At 45.7% G+C, this 21107-nt stretch overlaps 1 protein-coding gene across 8 annotated transcripts in view; it reads right to left on the minus strand.

Annotated features, from left to right (window-relative positions):
* The window catches only part of ARMC8 (armadillo repeat containing 8), a 142277-nt gene that overhangs the window by 17798 nt on the left and 103372 nt on the right, over positions 1–21107 (minus strand). For 7 of the 8 annotated variants that reach the window (XM_075546866.1, XM_075546861.1, XM_075546864.1 and 4 more), the window contains 6 exons: positions 15366–15448; positions 14980–15061; positions 8557–8643; positions 6413–6505; positions 3265–3414; positions 2095–2190 (listed from right to left, as the gene is read on the minus strand). In XM_075546866.1, the coding sequence (XP_075402981.1) occupies positions 2095–2190; positions 3265–3414; positions 6413–6505; positions 8557–8643; positions 14980–15061; positions 15366–15448 (591 nt within the window). The remainder of the gene's footprint in view (positions 1–2094; positions 2191–3264; positions 3415–6412; positions 6506–8556; positions 8644–14979; positions 15062–15365; positions 15449–21107) is intronic. The other variant, XM_075546868.1, reaches the window with a different exon arrangement.

Below are 21107 nucleotides of genomic sequence, written 5' to 3' on the forward strand. Positions count from 1 at the left end.
GGCCTAATGCCTGACCCACAGGCCACCAGCACTCCTTTGTTGTTGTTCTCAGTTGCCATGCAGCAGCTCCTGACTCATGACGGTCCTGTGGACGCCAGCACGAAACACTGCACAGTTCTGCGCCATGCTCACCTTTATTGCAGCCACTGTGCCGGTCCATCTCGTTGAGGGCCTTCCTCTTTTGTGCTGATTATTTCCTCGACCAAGAAAGAGATCCTTTTTCAGGGTGGTCCCTTCTGACCACCTGTCCAAAGTCCATGACATGGCCTCATCACCTTCACTTTTCAGGAACATTCTGGCTCCAGGTCTCCCAAGAGAGACTGTTCTTTCTTCTGGTAGTCCATGGTATATCACTAGGCCTCGCTCACCTCTTAGTGCAAAAGCATCAAGCCTTCAGTTTTCCTGATCCATTCTCTAGTTTTTCCAGGCAGGAGGCTATTAAAAGTAAAAGTGCCTGGATCAGGCACCCATAGCATTCAGGGACAGTTTTGCTTTTTATTGTTTCAAAGACATCATTTGCAGCAGATTTGCTCAATACATTGCTCTTTCTTGCCTGCTGCTTCCAAGAGTGTTGAGTAAGAATCCCAGTAAAGTGAAAGCCTGGAAAACTTCAATATTTTCTCCAATTACCATGCTGTTGGTCCAGTTGTGAGGATTTTGTGTTGAGCTGTAATTCACTCTGCAAACTAACCTTTGAGCTGAACCAGAGCCGCAAGTCTTGTAGGTGTTGACAAGCAAGGTCACTGCATTGGCACCTTGCAGGCTGTCAGGGAGTCTGTCTCTCACCCTAACGGCACTTTGTCTTCAGATACTTTTTTCATGTCCATTTACTCAGAATTTACATTGAATAAGTTTGGTAAAAGGAATTGGATGAATGTGGCCCCCCCCCTTTTTTTTTTTAAAAAGCATTTTATTGGGACATAAGCCACACATCACACGATAGTTCAAACACATAAAGAAGAGACCAGTTATTCTTTGGTACAATGGCTGTATTTCTCCATCTTCTGATGCTTCTTAGGTCATTCAAATTTTTTTCCATAGACTTCTTCAATATTGAAACTTGAAGCCTGAGTTTTTCCTTCAACATTCAGTTTCAAGAATGCTGAGCATATTCTTACCTTTTTGTTTTCTAACTCCAAGTCTTAGCTCATTTCATTTAAATTCTTTCTTTTTAAAACAGAGCTGCTTACCATTAATTTAAGAAAATCACTTCAAATATTCATCTAGAAATTACTTTGTCCAATCGATCATCTCTTTGCTCTCAAATTCAATCCCAGCTTGTCACTCTTCCCTATTGGACGACTCCTTGTAAGCCCACTGAATTATTCTAATTTAGGAAAAGAGAGTGAAGGGCTCTACTTGATGACTTTGGGCAAGTTTCTGTTAGACATACAAAAACACACAAGGCCTAAGGGAAGAAGAGCTCAATGAATTTTCAAAGTGAACCCACCCACGTAGTCAATATCTAAAGCAGGAATGCGAACATTACCAGCATCCTTGATCCTAATTTGAAATTTTAAGACTGAAGATGCATATTTTTATGCAAAGTACATCGATATACTCTATCAAAGTCCCATGATATATCCCAGAAAATATAAGCAAAGATAATTCTCAAGCTGCAACATGATCAATGCATACTTCTGTACGCTATGTCTATCTTAAACTTGTTCTACTGATCTAAAATTCAAATGGAAAGTCAGCCTAGGAGGTGTACGGGGTGGGGAACCAAAAAAGATATACAAGAATAAAGAAACCAACCAGCAAAGCTGTCTTCAAGGTAGGAGCTGGGCAGGGAGTTGAGGAAGTGGAGCACAGAGCGTGTGGTAGCGAGGGCCAGAAATACTGCTTGTGGAACAGGGGGCTGCCCTGTGGAGACAGGGAGGCACGCACGTGCGGCTCAGGAAGCCCATCGCTTGGACTCTGCCCATGACTGCTGTGTTCCAGGAGGAGTGGGAAGACATATGGGGTTGGTTCCCTATCCTTTTCTGATCTCTTGCACGCTGCCTTTCCGGGGGTTGGGGGAGGGACTCCTAACTAAAAGCTTGCTTTGCATTCACATTCAGAAGGCATTCTCCAACAAAAAGGAACACATACCTGCTCTTTGACCTCTATGTTATGCTCCCCTTCCAGAATAAGGGTGACGGCTTGCATAATTTGCTTTCCATGAGTACTCATTATTTTATCTATATGCTGCAAAACAACAGGAAATCCTCAATTATAATCTGGGACACAAAGAAAAAGACCACAGGAAAGAAGACTTCTAAAAGTTACACAACAGGACACAAAACTGCTTTACGTGGAGCACCACAGTCAACAGAGGTAGATGCCCAAGGGCAGGTCTTAGTATTCTACTCTGAGCTGCCTCTTGTCTCCAATTACGTATAGACGCTCAACAATTTGACGCTGAAGAGAACATAGATTTGGCCTTACAGAATAGAGGATTTCAGAGGTCCGCAAGCCCTAAGATCTTAAAGAAAACAGTAGCACTGAACACACGAGTAGGGTAAGCCCAGAGGCTGGCCGAGATGGAGCGCATTTGCTCACACCACCTGGCGGCCCAGGCTTAGTCAGAAGGATGCACACAGTGAGGCCCGGCACGGCTCTCAGGAGCATTAGGCAACCACCTTCCTACTTGGGCCTGTGCCCCAGCTCTCCACTGATAGCCTCCGGTCAGTCCTGGCACGTGCGTGTGTGCGTGCCTGTATCTGTGGGGGGCAGGCTGTAGGATGGTTCTGATAAGATTTTGTAAAGAGGAAGGAGTGAGAGGCGCCAGAAATAAATGACTGACTCCACCATGCCAGCCAACCAGAAACAAGGTAAAATAACAAAGCAAGGCAGGCACACCGCCAGTACTGCGGGAGCTAAGAGGGCAGGCTGTACTGCAGCGCAGGTCAGGTAGCAGTGTGGTGAAACAGCTCCCCCGAAGGTGACTGGTCTGGAAAGTACCTGGCTTCTCTGGGAGGGGAGTATCCGAGCGACACACACTCACAGGCTCATAGGAACAGAGTGCAACTATAAGGCTTGGCAAAGCCTATTGCAGTTCGGACTCAGGGCGACCCGTGTGTTCAGAGAACTTCTCCAAACCATTTTGAAGGCTATGATCTTTAGGAAACAGATCACCAGACCTGCCTTTACAGCTGCCTCAGAGTGGGTTCAAACTATCAACCTTTCAGCTAATAATCAGGTGTATAACTCCCTGTCACCCAGGGATCCTTACAAAGCACACCCAGGGTAAAATCGGGATACCTGGGTGCCTTTACTTACAGGGCGAGTAGAGAGGAGATTCCTAAGAAGTCCCAATGTCTTCATCAGTACATTCAAATCTGAATCTGATAATAACCGGAATAGCTGTTCAGTACTCAAGCTCCGCAAAATATCAGCTTTTATTTTCTGTTCAGCCTGAAATGCCATATTCTGAAAGGATTAAAGAAGTTGCAAGAATCATGTCTACATCTGCTTTATCAAATGATATTTTATTAACACTGATCCTTTTCAAAGTGGAAACAGATTCTGCAGACAATCCTCTGGCACAAGTCACAGTCTCTTTATGATTCCCCTCGAGAGCAGTGTTCTCTAAGTGGGCGACCCTGCCCGATGTGGGGCGCCGGGACAGTCCAGGGGGCTTTGACAGCAACGCCTACGTTTTACCATGGAGCACGGGCTGCAGCACAGAAGCGTTGCATCGCCATGGCCTGGTTTTTTCCCCTGAGAAGGGGGCGGTAGGCCAGGTAAGTTCAGGAACGAAGTTAGTCTACAGCAGAGGTGGGGAGCATCCAGCCCTTGGGTCGTAGACCGCCGGCAAAACCATCAACGTCAGCTGACATCACACGCCTCACCAAAGAGAAGCGGGTCCAGACATCACATTGGGGCTGAGTTGATAAAATGCTGGACCAGTGTGGCCTAAGATTGATGTCATAAATAGCCAAATGGCCCTCGACAGAAAAAGGTACCCCCACCTCTAGTCAAGAAAGGTAAAAGTCACTCTTAGCTGTAGTTATACAAGAATAAAACCGTAACTGCTTTCTGATGTGGGCATTTGAGTATCTAAAGATTTCTCAGATAAGCAAAGCATTCCAAATAAACACAATTCCTTTTTGTAGATATCGAGTTGCCTTTGTGAATTTTAAAAACAGAATGACTATTTTTTTCAATTAAAGTTTTTCCAGATGGCATATTAACAACTCTGTTGTGCCATGCACTCTAAGGATGATTCAGAAGTAAGCTGGGGGCTAGTCGTAGCTTCGCCCACACTACAAGACTGATGGGTTCGCAATATTATATTAGGTACTGAACACAGCCAGGACAGATCACACACAACCTCTCCCTGGGTCAGAGGTTAAAACATTGTGGATGAGCCCAGCTGAACACCAAGAGAAGGATCACATTTCTGAAGCACAAACCCCCTGAAAATTGCAAATAACACTTAACAAATCAGCTTTTGGTATAAAACCTGCTGCAAACTCAAAGCTTCTTATAATTATGTCATGGGACATCATATTCTTGTCCACTGGGAACTTACATGTTTGTTACAGTGCTAAGACATATGAGCAATCAAGGCACACACGGATGCAAAGCAATGTGGCAGAGAAAGCGTGCTGGGCTGGGTATCAACAGAGCATTCCAAGGTTTTATCTTTCGCAGACAGTGACCACACAGCTGGTGATATGAAAACTGATGGGAATAAGACAATAGGGGTTTAAGGAACAGGATGATAAGTTCAATGTTTATTATTAAGATTGTGTGTGCCAGGGGGCTCTCAAGCGAAGTGATTTAAGTGGCAGACATGGAGATGTGAAGACAGCCCTTCTATTAGAGGGAGCTGAAATCGACAAAGTACACAAAGTCCTGGGAGGTGGGCAGTGTGAGGGGCTTGGAAACCAGGAGTTGAACTGTGGGGGAACGTCCCCTGAGCAAGAGGTTGAAAAAGAGGCAAAGTCAAAAGTGAAGTGAAAACGGTCAAGTCCAGAGAAAGTTAAGAAAAGTTAGTGCTACAAGCTCATGTAACATGAAGGGGGTAACAACTGTGAGATCAGTGATTTCATAGAAGCTGGTATCAGGAGAGCAAGGAGCGCACGGGCCGGGCAGGGGAAAGAACAAAGGTTAGGGGATGGGTTCCGATCCCATTTCCATCCCCTATTAGTTGGGAGGCAATTCATTTAAACTTCTTGGGTCCCAGTTTTCCATTTTCAAGGTAGATATATACCAAAATAACATAAAACACTAAAATATAACAAAATAAAAATTAGAAATGACAAATACTCATAAAGCGCTTTTTCCTGGCACGTAGAAGAAAAAAGCGCATTAAACTATAGCTACTAGAATCGTGCTTTTAAATGCTCTGTAGGACTACACCAGTTTCAGTTTCAATAACATTTAAAAAAAAACTGTCTCCTAATAGTTCTGTACTTTTCAACTCTAGATTATCACACACTATGTAATAGGCATTCTTTAGAAATGATTAAACACTTAGGCACTAATTCTGTTCATTTAGGCATTAATTCTGTTACCTTGGGCATGTTATTAAATTGCTGTCTAATCTCTACAATATGGTCACACTACTCTTATAAAGTTGTTATAAAGATCAAAGGACCTTTTCCTTTGGGAACTTGTACGTTAGTTAAGATGCTAAGACATATCAGCAATCAAGGTGCCTAGTAATGCAAAGCAACATGGCAAAGTGGAGAGCGTGCTGGGCTAGGTGTCTAAAGACCCAGACGTAAAAGAGACTTAAAAATGCTTTGGAATGTAGGTTTTAGAAAAATAAAGCAAAACAAACTCCCCCGCTCCCTGACAAAACCAGCTTCCTTTGCACGGACTCCCGGTGAGCCTGTGTCTGTCGGACTAGAACTGTGCTCCATGGGTTCGCAAGGCTGGTTTTTCACAGGTAGACTGCCAGGCCTTTCTTTCAAGCCACCAATCCAAAGGTCAGCAGTTGAGTTTGGCTACCAGGACTCATGCAAAGTGGACTGTTGTTGCTATTGACCTCCGAGGCGATTCCGCCTCACAGCAAGCTGGGGAGGAGAGAGAACTATTCCACAGGCTTTTTGAGGCTAGCGTCTTTCCAAAGGCGATGGCCAGGTCTGTGTTCCCAGGTACTTCTGACCGGGTTCACCGCACCAGCCAGGGGCGCACACAAACAGCTCAAGTTAAGGGAAACGTGCCTCCGAAAGCTGGACAAGTCCAACTTCAACACCTGTCTACTTTCCTTCCAAAGCACAGGAGAACTGAGGCGCACAGGGCCGAGCAACTCGCTTACATTACAATGGAATCTAAAAGCTGAACAATGAGCCTTCCAAGTCCAGGGTCACTAGAACAGCAGGTCAAAATAGAAAGAACACATTCTTTAGATCTAGCATGGATAACATCTGCATTCTCGTTGTAAATGACAAGGTATAGGAAAGGCGAAACGTACCATTAGAGCCCAAATTCCATTCACTCGTAAAGCAGGGTTTTCACTCTGAGTTAATCCACAAAGCAGCTCTACAGCTCCTGATTCTAAAATTGGCTGTGATTAGAAAGGAAAGAACACAGCTTTAGAGTCTGGTTTGGGGGGAGAGGTGCAGACAGGCCGGCACTCTGTGATCTCTGCACTCCAGAGTGCCGCCCATCCAGGCTTCTTTCAAGAAACAAAGTAACTAGGGGGGCCTTACAAAGGGTAGGGACAACTCACAAAACCTCCACACAAAACGAATGATCTCTCATTTCCTCCCGTCGTCCTCCTGGAGACATAACTCATGGCTAGGAGACATTCCTATCACCTGTGCATTCACAGACACTCTCCGGCCCTCTGGCTCCCATCTCACCCTTCCCACGCTCATCTCTCCACCCACTGAGACTGGCCCTCCCTGCTCTGCTTGCTCCTGTCCCAGGAGTTGTTCACAGGTGTGACTATGAAGCAACGTGGCTGGTTTAGTGACAACATAGAATGGAACTTTGATACCCAAATCATCCTCCTTCCAAGTCTTATTATTCCAAACACGCTGATTTCATCCCTTAGAATTATCGCACAACAGTGCAATATTGAACTTTCACTGTCCCACTGCACCGTACACTTGAAACATGGGCTTTGCCCTGAGCACCTTAGGGTCGGGAATGAGTTTTGGCAATATTCCAAACAACCAAACTTCAGAGGACTAAGATGTTATTACTGAAGAAAGCCGAAAGGCTATCCAAGAAGGTTCTAGAGCTGTCTTATGCAATTCAGACTGGTATACAGAGAAAAATGACAGTACATTTCAAGAAGGAAGGGGAATAGTGTACATTCATTTACTTGTAAAAAATGTAATTTTTAAGATAATATAAGGCATTCCCACATATCATTTTCCCAGATTCACTCATTTTTAACATTTTTACAATACTGGCTTTACCATTATCTCTTGCTCAATACATGCATGCCCACTTTATTTCTCTTATCCGATTGCACATACCAAATCCCCTCTCCATAGTCATTACCGTTAAGTGCTTTGCTGTACACATCTGAAGAACAAGGATATTCTCTTAGATGACCACGGTGTAGTTACAACATTCAGCAGTTAGCAGTGAAACAATACGTTAATCTAACCCACAGTTCGTGTTCCAATTTTGTCAAATGGTCTAAACATGTTCTTATAGCATTTCCCCCCTCCCACTTCTGGATCCAGCTGGTTTCTTTTTAGTGTAAAAGCCAGTACTGTACCCAGATTGCCCTCCCTCCTATGGAGCCTGATACCTGAGTGTTTCCTAACCAAACTCTGATAATTCTGAAGGGAGACCAGAGAGCTTGTGAGCTAGCCAGAAGGTTCTTTAGGATGACGGACAGTGTTGCAGTGGCTGCAACCAGAGGCCATGAGCCTGGCCACCAGCTTCCTTCAGAGAACCACCAGTCTTGGTCCTCTTGTCCCAAGATTTTTGCTTTCAGAGCCTCTAGCGCATTAGTACTGCCGTCTTAATTGCCAACCCGAGTCTGCAAGTATTGTTACCACAGAAAGGAAAGTTGACAAAAACAGGACTGTGCAATGTATGTAAAGTAGCTAAACCTCAGTTGGAAATTGGGTAAATCAGAGATAAAGCGACATGATGATAAAGCTAACCAAAGGGTTTTCTCCCTTTTCCTTTGAAATTAAGTTTTAGTTTGCTCTATTTCAAAAGTAACATATTTCCAAGTATTTCAAAAAACACAGAAAAGGGAAATTATCTCCACACTTCATCCTTCCACAAACTACTGTGAATATTAAAAAAAAAGTTATTCTCCATAACCAGCATTTACATTCCTGGAAGCAATTTATAATCCTGACTTACAAAAGAGAGCCTTCGTCTGGTCTGTTCTTTAGTAAACATAGTATGAGAATGATCTATTATTTGTATAATTATTTTTAAGTATAAACTGCAATATCTTTAAAGAGGCTGAACCTACGAGGGAGAAGGCATGATAGCTGTATTAAAACATGAACAATTTTCCTGAAAAAAGTAAAAAGACTCAAATAATTCAGATGTTTTCAAACTCGAACCACACATTTCAGTGCCACCAACTGTGCAAGTGTTTCAGCTCTAGCTGGATCAGGCAAAACCAATACTAACCTCTTTGCTTGGAGAAAATTCAAGAAGCAGATTACATAGCATCGATGATGCTACGACTAGGATTTCATCTGGTGCATTTTGTAAAACCTATGGGATGGAAAAAGGGATACTATTAATGGCTGGGAACCATGGAGGCGTGATCATAAGAATCAATGAGAACAAGACCATTTATCTTTCCAATTCCTGCTCCCAGAGATGAAGCCAAGACCCACCTGACTTCCTGCTCTGATTAGGACCGAGTAGGACCCTCACGTCTACTTTGCAGGAGAAGCTCCAGCCCACTTCCAGTTGGCAGGTGACTGCCAGAAGCAACCGAGACACTGTCGGGAGGGAGGGGGAGGAGTGCTCTCTGTGAAAAGTCATCGAGTCAGACCACTTACGCAAGTGCAGAACTGGCCTACAGTTTGAGGCTTTCTGATGCCAAAGGCTTGTTTGCACGAGCGCCCAGATGGGTTGCAAGACTGCACAAAGGGGCAATAAGGTGAACAGGACCTCAGGATGTGGAATAACATTTCTTAACCTCTTCGTAATAAGAGAAGCAGCACAACGTGGCAGTTAAAGGCATAGATTGTCTGGGTTTAAATTTCAACAACAGCCAAACAACACTAAACAACTGAATTCCAACTCGCAGTGGTGTTACAGGACAGAGCAGACCTAGAACTGCCTCAAAGGGTTTCCCAGGTTGTGAATTTACGAATGCCGGCAGCCACATCTTCCTGCCCCGAGAACAGCTGCTAAGTTTGAACCACCAACCTTCCAGTTTGTAGCCAGCCAAGCACTTAACCACTGTCACCAGGGCTCTTCTCAACCAATCACTCAATGGTTACGAGATTTTCTCAGCTGCCAAATGAGAACCACAGGAAGTATACCTACTCCTTACTTGTCGACTATCTCCTTATCCAACAATTTGCATTTATGACAACTCTGACAAAATTCTCCTATGCTCTGCGCCCTATAGGACCATGACTAGGCCAAGGGCACCCTCCTCAGGCACTCAAAACAGTACACCAAAAACTCTGACAATATACCAGAAACCCTAGTGACTGGGTCTCAGGGAGGACAGCTTCTCCCATTCATCTGCTGTCTCTGTCTACCCAGAGTGCAAGGTGTCAATAGGATGACATGAGATTGCAGGTGGGCAGGGGGAGCTAGTGGAGGTCTTAAAGGTTCTGGCGAGGTGGAAAGTGGGGGAGAAGAGGGCTTTGCAGGGCTATTGCACCAGGACAGATGGAGGGTGAGTGGGGTCCTCCCTCAGGGTGAGCAGGATCTAACCACCACACTACCACCCCTACCCCCAGGGGCTGCACAGTGTTGGGAAAGATGCAGTGGCAGAAAGCAGGGGTGGGCTGGGGTGGGGTGCTAGTAGGTAAATGTGTTGGGGGCACCTGAGGGGAGGGATGGGAATACCAGCACTGAAGATCAGTTAGGCATGGCCCTCAACTCGCACATTCTCACATAAGACTGATTTCTCATAAAGCTCCGGTCTTTGGAATGTAGCATATTGATAAATGAGGAGTGCTGTACTTCACTGTGATGGTATAAGAGTTACCTAATAAAAGAAATGATACCTTATTACTAAGTGGAAATTTAAAAATTTGTAATTGTTGCCATGGTTGTTATCAAGCACAGTGTCGGGCTCACGTGAGGTACACAGTAAACTAACTGCCACGGATTTGCGCTGAGCTCAACAAGCATGACCACAGATGTCATGACACCCACTCCTCACTCGGCAACGTATCTGACCCTTTGCATTTTTGCCTGCAGTAGAAACAGACGCACGACCCAAGGGTAGAGAGATGCTGGTCGTGACGGGTAACGTGCTAACTTGGCTGTGGCGATGATTACGGCTGGGTTTTAAGTCTGTCTTTACATGACTAGCAAAGTGTCTGACAGCGTGTTGTCACAGGTCTAAGGACAGAGCACGTGTCTGGTTATGTAATGATGCAGTCACCTGCCATTTTGCCATCTGATGTGGTCATCCTTCATTCTCCATCGATGACAACTTTCGCCTAATAACCAGGGCATTGGAAACTAATCACATTGCTAAGTGAGGAGAGGCCATACTAGCTATGATGAGAACCTCTTCCTGCTAGATTCCAAAAGAGAAGGCTGCCTAAGTACCACCACTTATGTGCAGTGGTCCTTCACAAAATCTTCACATTTGGGATCAGATTAATCGGGATTATTATTCTAAAAGAAACCCTAGGAGCTAAGGTATGCAAATTGAAAGAGACCATCACAAAAACGATTGCTAATTCAATAAATGATCTCCTTTGTTCAACTAAATCAATTCTAAAACTTCCAAGTGAAAAAAAAATAGCAAAAATTACACAGTAAAAGAACTGATTTGCTATTAGTCCTTCTGAGTATTGGCTAGTAGACAGAGATCAAGTTACATCTACTAAGAGTGCAGACCTCTGTCTGCTGCAACCCCACAAAGACCCTGCTCAGCCTTCCTTTCCATCCCTACATCTCGGTGGGTAGACATACTCCCAACCCATGCTTTAAGGCCATCCTGTTCTGGAAGCTTCCTTACAACCCTGCCAGTCAGAAGTCACCCTCATCTCCTTTGAGCTCTTAGTCATTGCCTGTAACCTTTTTAGGATCCTAACTCTCTACACTGTTCAAATCCTTTGAGAAAGTAGCATTGAGATTCCTGAGAGCTAACTAATCCTGGCCTGACACAACCCTAGTTACTAAGAATCATGGATGCTCAATAAATGTTTGTGAATAAAAGAAATAACCATTTTCCAAAATTACACTATGTAGAATCATTGCTTAATATAAGTGAGGGACTTCCAAGACTTGAAAACATGTAAAAATTGCTTTGGTTGACATGATTCTATTTAAAATATTACTAATTGCTTGCACAAATTGATTTATGAAATTTTAGATTAACATAGAAAGATGAATTTCTTAAAAACATTCACTCACTACAATATAAGACGTAAATTCAGAAGTCAACATGTAATATGACCTACAGCAATTTCACCAAACCAGGGACAAAAATTACCAAAATGAAAATTTTAACTAAAGGCAAATATTTATTTTCCAGGGGTTTGCTTCCTGACAGTTATAAATACGGAAAGGTAAAGGGGAAAAATCAGCAGTTATGCCAACAACCTTTGAGCTAGGGGAACCCTAGAGAATCTTAAGTGATATGATTACTTCCAGGCTTTAAGTCCTACTTTAAAAGACCAGAAAACTGGTTGATAGTGCGTTTCCCTACACACAGTTCGTCTTGTTTGCTCAGCAGACCTTCCCCTGGTAGAGTTAGTTAGAAACCACATGCTGCCCTATTTCTGATCTACAAGGTGTTACCCTAAAATAAACAGAACTGTGCTGGGCGGAGCAGAACTTTCATAGTATGCGTATGCATTTTCCTGTTAAGTGAGCACTGAGCGACTTGCTCTGAGTTAGTGCACCCAGTGGCATCGCCTGGGAAGGTTCTCTCTGGTCACAGTGAGTATTTTCATATAAGCAGTTCTGCAGGAACCATTTTTGTGATGGCCGATTTAAGAGAACAGTGTGCGGCTGTGAAATTCTGTTTCCTGCCCAGGAAAAATGCTGCAGAAACTGTTGTTACATTGAACACAGCTTACAAAGACGGAGCTATGGAAAAGACCCAAGTGTATGAGTGGCTTTCGCTTTTCAAAAAAAGTGAAATGTCAATTGATAACAAACCTCATTCTGGACGCTGGTCAATTTTCCAGAAGGACAAGAATGTCAACTTTAGTGCATTTGGAGTTCCTTCTACCAGGTCAGACTGTCCATCAAGCTTTCTCTTTGGAGGCTCTGAAAAGATTGTGTAACAGTGTGCGACAAAAAAAGCCTGAATTGTCGAAGATGTGGGACTAGTTATGCCACGACAATATGCCTGCTCGCACGGCTATGAGTGTGTCAGTTTTTGGCAAAAACCAGCATTCCTCTCTTGTTCCTCGCATCTTATTCACCGGACTTTGCTCTCCGCAACTTTTTTGTTTTTGCAAATGCAGAGAGACATGAATGGACAGCGATTTGACAACATAGAAGAGGTGAAGAAAAAAATGAGGGAGGTGGTGTCAGCCATTCAAACAGATGAGTCTGAAAAATGTTTCCAAGAATGGAATAGCAGATTTGACAAAAGTATTAAGTGTAATGGAGAGTACTTTGAAGGTGATAAGGTTGTTTTGTAAAAGAAAATTAAACATATAGCTTTGGAAAAAATTCCAGTTTTTTTTTGGGGGGTGTATCCCCTTGTATACGTCATTAGAGAAAATGGCACCTGATGAAATGGGTGTTATTTCTCCAGAAACAAACAGAGAACACTTAAAAAAAATCTTGATATAAAAATGCAATGAGGTTGTAGCCAAAGAGTGAGGAGATGGGTAATGGAATCTATTTTTCTTAGATGTGGGGCTCTTACCTGGGCTCAGGGAGCAAGAGGACAGCAAACGGGCATTTATGTTTCCCAGTGAAAGCAATTCTGAAGTCTCCAAGTTAAAATACAAGAATTACAAAGTGAAGGGAAGGAAATACTCCAAAGGACTGACATCTACCCTTTGTGGTCAAAGAGAGGGAAGCGTCAGGAGTCACCAGTGACTGCAGCTGGATGCTCTGGGCTGCTCCAGCAGGGCCCCAGGAGGGCAAGAAATCAGAGAAACTTGAACTCTCAAGGAAGTGTCCTATTTTGGATGAGGAGACCTCGGCGCCACCTGACAGCCCCCGAATCACACACACAGTCCTGTCACTCATTACAACGAAACCTCTCCAGCATCACATTTTATTTCCTTACCTACTTACTGCCTACCACCTTTACCACACCAGTCAGTCACGCCCCCTCAGAGAGGAACCTCACTCTGGGACCGACGACGCTCAGCATGCCAGTTCTAGGCGGGGCCTCCATGCCTGGTGCTGTGCGTCACTACACTCAGGCCGAGGTGGGGCAGCACTTGTGTCCTGTGTGTGCTCTGTTACTTCTGCTTATTCTCCTCCCCTCCCTGAAACAGTTACCTGCCTCCCCTTTGCTTTTTCAAAGCTTACATTTTATTCTTTCTTTCTGAAGGCGCCCCTGATGTCGACCCCCGCCACCCCCCTCCCTGAATGCCTCTACTTTAACAGGATGAGAGGAAGGACAGCTAGAATGCGGAGAAGCCGTCTTAGGCACTTCAGGCACACCCCAGGAGAAGGACGTCATGCTTGGCAGAGGGTCGGTGGAAAAAGGAAGACCTCCTGAAGCTGTTAGGCACTGTGCTGCAGCAATGGGCTCAGACACACAGTGGCTGGTGGCACAGGGTCTGGCAGTACTGTGTGCTCTTGCCCACAGGGCCGCCAACCACGTGGGTGGAACCAACTTGACAGACAGCACCTCAGAACACTCTAACCTGCGGACAGTGGTGGTTCAGTGGCAGAATTCTCCCCTTCCATGCGGAGATCAAGGTTTTCTTTGGTGTGAGCCAGAGAAGGTTTGCCTAATTCTGGCATTAAACAGGTTTCAGTGGAGCCTCCCGGGCAAGATGGGAGCAGGGAGAAATGCTTGGTGATCTATTTCCAAAAATTAGCCAAACAAAACAAGATGGATCACAACTGATCCACAACCGACTGCGAGTAAGGCACAGGATTAGGCCCCTGTGAGCTGAGCTGAGCCCTACTCTCCCTTGAGGCTGTGGGCCGAGGGTAAGAGTGCCACAGGACAGTATTTTTTATCGCTTCCTTGTGCTGGAAGACTTTGCTTAATTAGCATACTGCAGGTGCTCAAGACAAAGCAAAAAACAAAACAATACTATCAACTAAAATATAAGCTGGGACCAGAGACCAAGTTGATCTATGTCTCTGTGTGACTTATCAAATGACAACCCTGTAAACACCTACTTGATGTGTCCTCTAAGACTCAATGAAAACAGACTTGCTCCAGACCATTTTGCGAAGGGAGGGGTAGGGGAGTCCCCAAGAGATGATCTAAGACTTTTAAAAGAAAGGTATTTTGGGACAAAGAAACAGGGAAATAACGAAAATGAGACATAGCTGCCTCTGAAAACTATCAGGGATTTCCAATAGACTAGGAACAACTGGCTACCCTAGTAAATGGCTGATTCATCCCCTGACTCGCAGTCTTAGGTGTAGTAATAAACACCCCACCACACCCAGGTGTTTCAGGTGATAAGATCTGAGGAGGAACTTGTTCGAAATGCGGGGGTATGGGAATCAGACCCACGGACAGACCTGGGGAGGGCTCCCTGTAATCTTAGTTGACAAATCAAAACTAAACCTAAACCAAAAGCCAGCGAGTGACCGCTTGACTCATAGCGGCCTTGTCGGGCAGGGTAGAAGCGGCCCGTGGCCTCCCGAGACTGTGGCTCTTTCCAGGAGCAGGACAGCTCCTGTCTCCGGCAGCACACGAATGGTTCTGTGACCACTGCGCTCCTCGCTGGCCTTTCCTCTTACCTTCATTAAAGGTTTCCATACGGCGTGATCCTGGAAACTGGTTCGGAGCTGCTGCACAGATCTGGATAAACTGTGCAGACATCTACAAAGAATAATCAAAATTAGCTTCACAAGAAGCTGGCACTTTGGAAACTCTTTTGGCATTTCATAAATACTAATGTACACTTCAAGTCTATCTACGGAGATGGTTAATTTAATTACTTCAGAATAATTCATGGGCTTCGGAGGCTTAGGTTCTGGGTTAAATAATGCTACATGCTGTGTGGAGTCACCTGAGCAGACTTCCAAGCAACGTTTTGATTCTGCGCTTACTAGTAGAGGTCCGGAAAGCAAACGCGTTAAAGACATGGCAAGGGGTTTTAATTCAGACCATTGAAAGCTCATACCTGACGGCAGCTAACCGCACCTTGACACTAGACTCAGACAAGCCAGTCACAATTCGGTCCATCATATTTTCAGTCTCAATGATCTGGAGAAAAAGGTTAATGCTGCATAAATAACAACAGGAAGACGACAAACTTCACTGCTTGCAAACGCAAGTATGTTAACGTCCACTGAAAGTTTCCAGTGGTTTCAGACAAGTGTTTACCGGGGACAAAGATCTTGCAGTGGGGCAGGACGCTCTCGGAAGGGACGGTCTGCCGCACTAAAGCCCTGCCCAGTAGAAGGGCAGGCACAGGGGCAGGTGATGGTTGTTACTGCTGAAAAACACGCTAAGAAACAGCGAGGAAATGGCACAGATTGCAGGAGCGTTGCATCCAGTCTTCAGGGAACGCGAAAAGCGCAGCGGAACTTTGACCGGCAGACGCCTTCAAGGTCCCTGGGCCTTCCTGAGATGAACTCTGACGCTCTCCGGCAGAGCCCGCCCACCCCCCCACACACACACACCCACCCACCTGCAGCACTTTCTTACCAAGCACAGGGAAGCCAAGTTACCCCACAAGAAAAGGAGCCCTTGCCATCTTCCAGGGCAGTGCCAGGCCCTGCTACACGCACTCACGAAGCCCTTCCACCACGAAGCAGCCACCGCCTGCACGCTTCCTCCACTAAACCTCGACATACCAAGATCAAGTGTACAGACGAGGTTAAGTTTACCTTTTGTAATCCTCTTTTTAAAAGTCAGCTGGTACCTATTCGTACAAAGCACTATTGCACTCATACTACCAACATTAGCAAAACGACTATTTATTGCGCATTTCCAGGTGCCAGGCATTGTGGAAAGCAGTGTTGTATGAGGAGGGGCTTCGAGCAAACTCTAGTTTCCTCCAGACTTTTTGAAGCCCCCTCAGCTACATTAACTCAAACTGTAATTTTCATCCTTTGGTAGGACTTGTGAGTGTAATAGAGAGCTTGCCTGGGATGAGAGCTGTCTGGGTTCAAGCTCATGCTTGTAGCCATACTTGAAATGCAGCATCACTGGGGGGAAGTCCTGAGGCCAGCGAACCATAGTTGAATCCTGGGTAAGTCATTATGAGGAGCCCCTGTGCTCACTTGGGAGACCATGGATTGGAACGCTGCCTGACAAAAGGAACCACCTGAGGAATTTTTTGAAAAGTTCTCAAAAGAAAAGCTCTCACCCAAATTCACTAACTTTGTGTGGGACCAGGCACCTACATATTTTAAAGCTTCCCAAGTGAGCCCAAGATGAGGGTCACTGACCTAAAGTGGGAGGATTTGGAAGACAGAGCTCAGAACGGGAGGGGGTGGGGAATCTCAGGATCTTTTGCTACAGGAGAAAAAGGGGTGAAATCAGCAGTGCGCAGAGTATTAACTATTAAAAACGGGACCACACTCCTGCTGCATGTTAGAAATAATCCTTTTCAATAAGGTGCTTTGCAGTTTCCAAGATGACAAAGAAGACTCACACATGGATCTACTCCCAACCGTGGACTGATTCCAATCTCCCCTTCCCTTGACACACAGCAACTCTTTCGATCCTAGCCCCCGTCCACCTAACCTGGGTGCTGGGCTCCAACCCTCCACTCCAGACAGATTTTCTTTCCTTCTTGTTCTCCGGCCACTCACTGATATGGCCATCATCCTTCACAGCCACAAATCCCGTGCTGTGACTCCAACAGCACCCCCAACTGCTGGTGCTGAGTACAGTCAGCACAGCTGGGGGCCGGCCCTTACTGCCATGACCAGCCATGGGCTCACCCCCAGGGGGGCCCCAATCTTCCTGCCATCCTCAGGCCCTTACCCTTCTGCACCCACTTCATCTTTGCTGGGCCAAGTTGCCGAAACTTGCCTCTTCTGATTAAAAGCCTTCAGACCCTCACTGCTTTCCCCCCCTTCTTTGTGGACTCGTTACAATGAAGTGTACTTCAAGCTCAAGCCCTCTCACCTGGATCAACAGGACTTTTCTCGGAGCTCTGCTTAGCCACACCCCCTGGGTTCTTTTCCTCAAGCGGCCCCACCTCCCACTCCAGTTCTGAGACAAGTACCTTATTTAGACGCAACGCTTTCCCTGGATTTCTTGAAAGGCTCCGGACCAGCGGTGAGTGGGTACCAAGGGGGAACCGATTACAAGGATCTACATATAACCTCCTCCCTGGGGGATGGGCAACAGAGGAGTGGGAGACACCGGGCAGTGTAAGATGTGATGAAATAATAATTTATAAATTACCAAGGGTCATGACGGAGAGGGAAGCCGGTAGGGAGGGAGTGGGGGTAAGAAAAATGAGGAACTGATTCCAGGAGCCCAAGCAGAAAGGGAGTTTTGAGAATGATGAGGGCAATGAATATATAAGTGTGCTTTACACAATTGATGTATGTGTGGATTGTGATGAGAGTTGTATAAGCCCCAATGAAATGATTTTTTTAAAAAAGGCTCTGTTCACACTCACTACATACTTAATATTTGAACAATGCCTTGGTTTCAAAACCAGTTGAGTACAGGTAAGCCCTTCTTCCCAAAGCTGCTTCCTAATCCCTAGCTGCCCAGTAGCGTCTCCTTATGCTGCAAATGGAGTTTGTCTTCCCCAGGGCCCCACGGGCCCAGGCCTCTGTGCTAATGATATATCCCTTGGCCACCCACAGAATGTGTGCCCCTTGTGACTCCAACTCTTCCCCACGAAGATCCAACCAAGTTTCTTGGCACTATACCTCTTATTCACTGCATCATCATGATCATACTATTAAACTGCTGAGGGTTTTCTACTGTTTCTTTTCTGAGTTACAGCAAAAGTCAAACACCAGCTGGCTGACTGGCTGTGGGATATAAAAAGGCCTTTTCCCCAGCTTGTCTCCCCCAAATATATGCCAAACCTAAGAGGCTGGTGCCAGCACAAAGGTGTGGAGATTGCTCCCAGAGCAATCAGAGGACAGTTTGGTCCACCACAGGTGAACTCACACCCTACATCCTATTCATAGGCTAGTCATGTTCCCTTAGAGAGCTTACAACAGGTCAAACCAGCTCAGTGACATCCAAGGTTAGGCTGCCATCCTGAATCTAAGATCCTCCCATCCTTAGATGTATCCCTAATCCCTCCTCTTCCTACTGTGTATGCACCCCTAAATCACCCCCGCCACTACTGTATCACCCCCTCCCTATGACGTATATCTTTACCTGGAATCGGGGTTTGCATGCCCCCAAAAGATATATAAGCCTTGGTTAGAAATAAATAGCTCTCTCTCTCCTCCCCTCTCTTCCACCTGAGGTGTGCGAGGAACTGGCTGGAGAGATCATGGCAGCCCAGGAGGTGAGCATGTTAGCATGAAATGTGTCTGATTCCTTTATTTTACCTTCTCTACTATCTCTCTTATTCTCTATGACTTTACCATAATCTTTAGATAGCATAACCGTACAATTGCGCTTACCGGACCCGTGATAGCGTAAGGGGCTGGTTTCCCCCACAGCTGGCTACAGGTGACTTCAATCAGGCATTAGTCAGTCACTTCATGAAACAAAGTAAAACAAACCCCACCAAACTCACTTCCATTGTGTTGATGCCGACTCAAGTGACCCTACAGGGCAGGGTAGAACTGCCCCGTGAGTTTCAGAGATGCTAACTGTTTACTGGAGTCGAAAGCCCCGTCTGTCAGATCAGCTGGTAGTTTCCAACTGCTGACCTTTTGGGATTACAGCCCAGTTGGTAACCACGGCTCCTTAAAGCTCGATCAGGACCTTCACCATGGGAAGGGAACGGACTACGATGGCCTGGGTGCCCATGTGTGAAAGCCCTGGTGGCTTGGGAAACTATTTTTACTTAGGGATGACAAGTCGTCACTTGGGAGAAACAACTGCTTGTGAGGTGGGGTTCGGAGGGGAGGGCATCTGGCTATTCTCTGTACTGGAAAATCTTAAGCATGGGTTCCAGGTGCTCAGAAAGCCTGGGCACAAACAAGTCTTGAAAGGTATTTCTAGATAATGCCATATTTAACCAAATAAATAAGCACTTAAGGGCTGGGCAGGTGTACCGATCCGTAAAGCCTATCTCACTACGTATCCCTGGAAATGCTTTGTACTATGAAAAATCCTAATTCTGTGCTAAAGATGGGCCGATAAAATGTACAAACTCAATATGGGCTGAAGTCTGACCGAGCCGCGCATTCGTGATAATGGAAGAACCTGGGGGAGGGGCCAGGGTGGCGTTAAGAATACAAGGAGTGGGTGGTGGAGTGGGGAAAGCAGTGGAATGGGGATTTTGTGGAGTGGATCTGCGGTAAATCCTGAGCAACTAGGATAACAATTTTATATCCAATCATTTGCAATCAACAGCAACTGAGTTTGTCTTGGCAAAATTATCAAAAGACACACAGGGCATAAGGTTACAAAAGACTGGAGATTCTGCAACTCTAACTAGATCACGACCAGGGAGATGGCCAGGGCAGGCAAAGAGGACACGTCCCTGCTTACTCACCAGCATTTGAGTGGCCGAGTGCCAGGCGTAAGTTTTCAAATGTGCAGATAGAATGGTTAGCGAGAAAGCTCTCTTCCCACCAAACGTAGTGTGTGGGGCCTGCCTGGCATTCGCTCCATGGTGGCATACAGCCAGAGCATCTCAGGAATTAACTGAGCCTTAGCCTCCAGAGACACACCGTAAGTATGTAAACAGAGAAAATGGGGAATGCATTTAATCTCAAGAATAAAAGAAAAAGAATCAACGTTTTACCGTTTGTTGAGAACTAGCCACTAATGAGCTTCTCAGGGAATATTCGAGTTCTGATGGGAGGTCAGTGACTACGGTTATCACTCCGAGGTTGGAGCCCAGCTTCATGCTTTGTTCTACATTTCCTCGGGGGACAAATGCTTCTGGAAAGGGGTGCAGCTCTGATAGAAACCAGTAGGACCGCCTGCAGAGCTTCCCTTCTGGCACACGTGGTTCCTTCTAAGGTCAGTCAAAGGCTGCAGGAGGAGGCCTGGGTTTTCAACTGAACAACACGTTATGAAGGTGACTACAGTAAAATTGGTCCCTGTTCTCCATCGAGACAGGCAGGGGAGGACAGGGAGTGAAAGAGGGGAAAATAATGCAGTATCAGGAAGGTGAGCAGATTCCAACCCAAAAAGGCATCCTGAAAGGCCATGTAAATGAGCAATGTGCTCGAACACGGTTTGTAGCTATGAAGGAATTGAGAACGCTTATTCAAGAATAACGGATTGCAGGGTGGGGTGGGTGGAGGGATGTGATTAAAGAAGCCAAAGTTGGGAATCGAACGCAGAGAGATTTGCGGTATGGGGAGGGAGAGGCGGTGTCAGCAAGGAAGAAGTTGGCATAAGGCAGGGGTGTCAAACTGACAGCCTGTGGGCCACATGTGGCCCCCGAGGTAATTTTTTGTGGCCCACGATGCTCTGCAGTAAATGAAAATAGAAAAAATTGTTATGAATGACACTTAGGGGAGAGTGAGGCATTACTGTACACACAATTCCCTTGTTACATTTTATTTCAGAGCATCATGGGCCACAAAAAAATTACCTTGGGCCACATGCAGTCCCCGGGCCACCAGTTTGACACCCCTGCCACAAGGGAAGCTATTGTCACAGAAGTTGGACCCATAGGAAGGGCCAACTGCACCAGCTAGCTTTTTGGGCCCCAGTTGGAAAACCAGAAACATTAACACAAGCTCACAGTGCCTGCCTTTCAAGGGCCCTACGGCCAGGCTGCCACACCTGGATAATGGTGGTCCTA

This window comes from Tenrec ecaudatus, chromosome 4 (assembly GCF_050624435.1).
Source record: "Tenrec ecaudatus isolate mTenEca1 chromosome 4, mTenEca1.hap1, whole genome shotgun sequence".
Taxonomy (NCBI): Eukaryota; Metazoa; Chordata; class Mammalia; order Afrosoricida; family Tenrecidae; genus Tenrec; species Tenrec ecaudatus.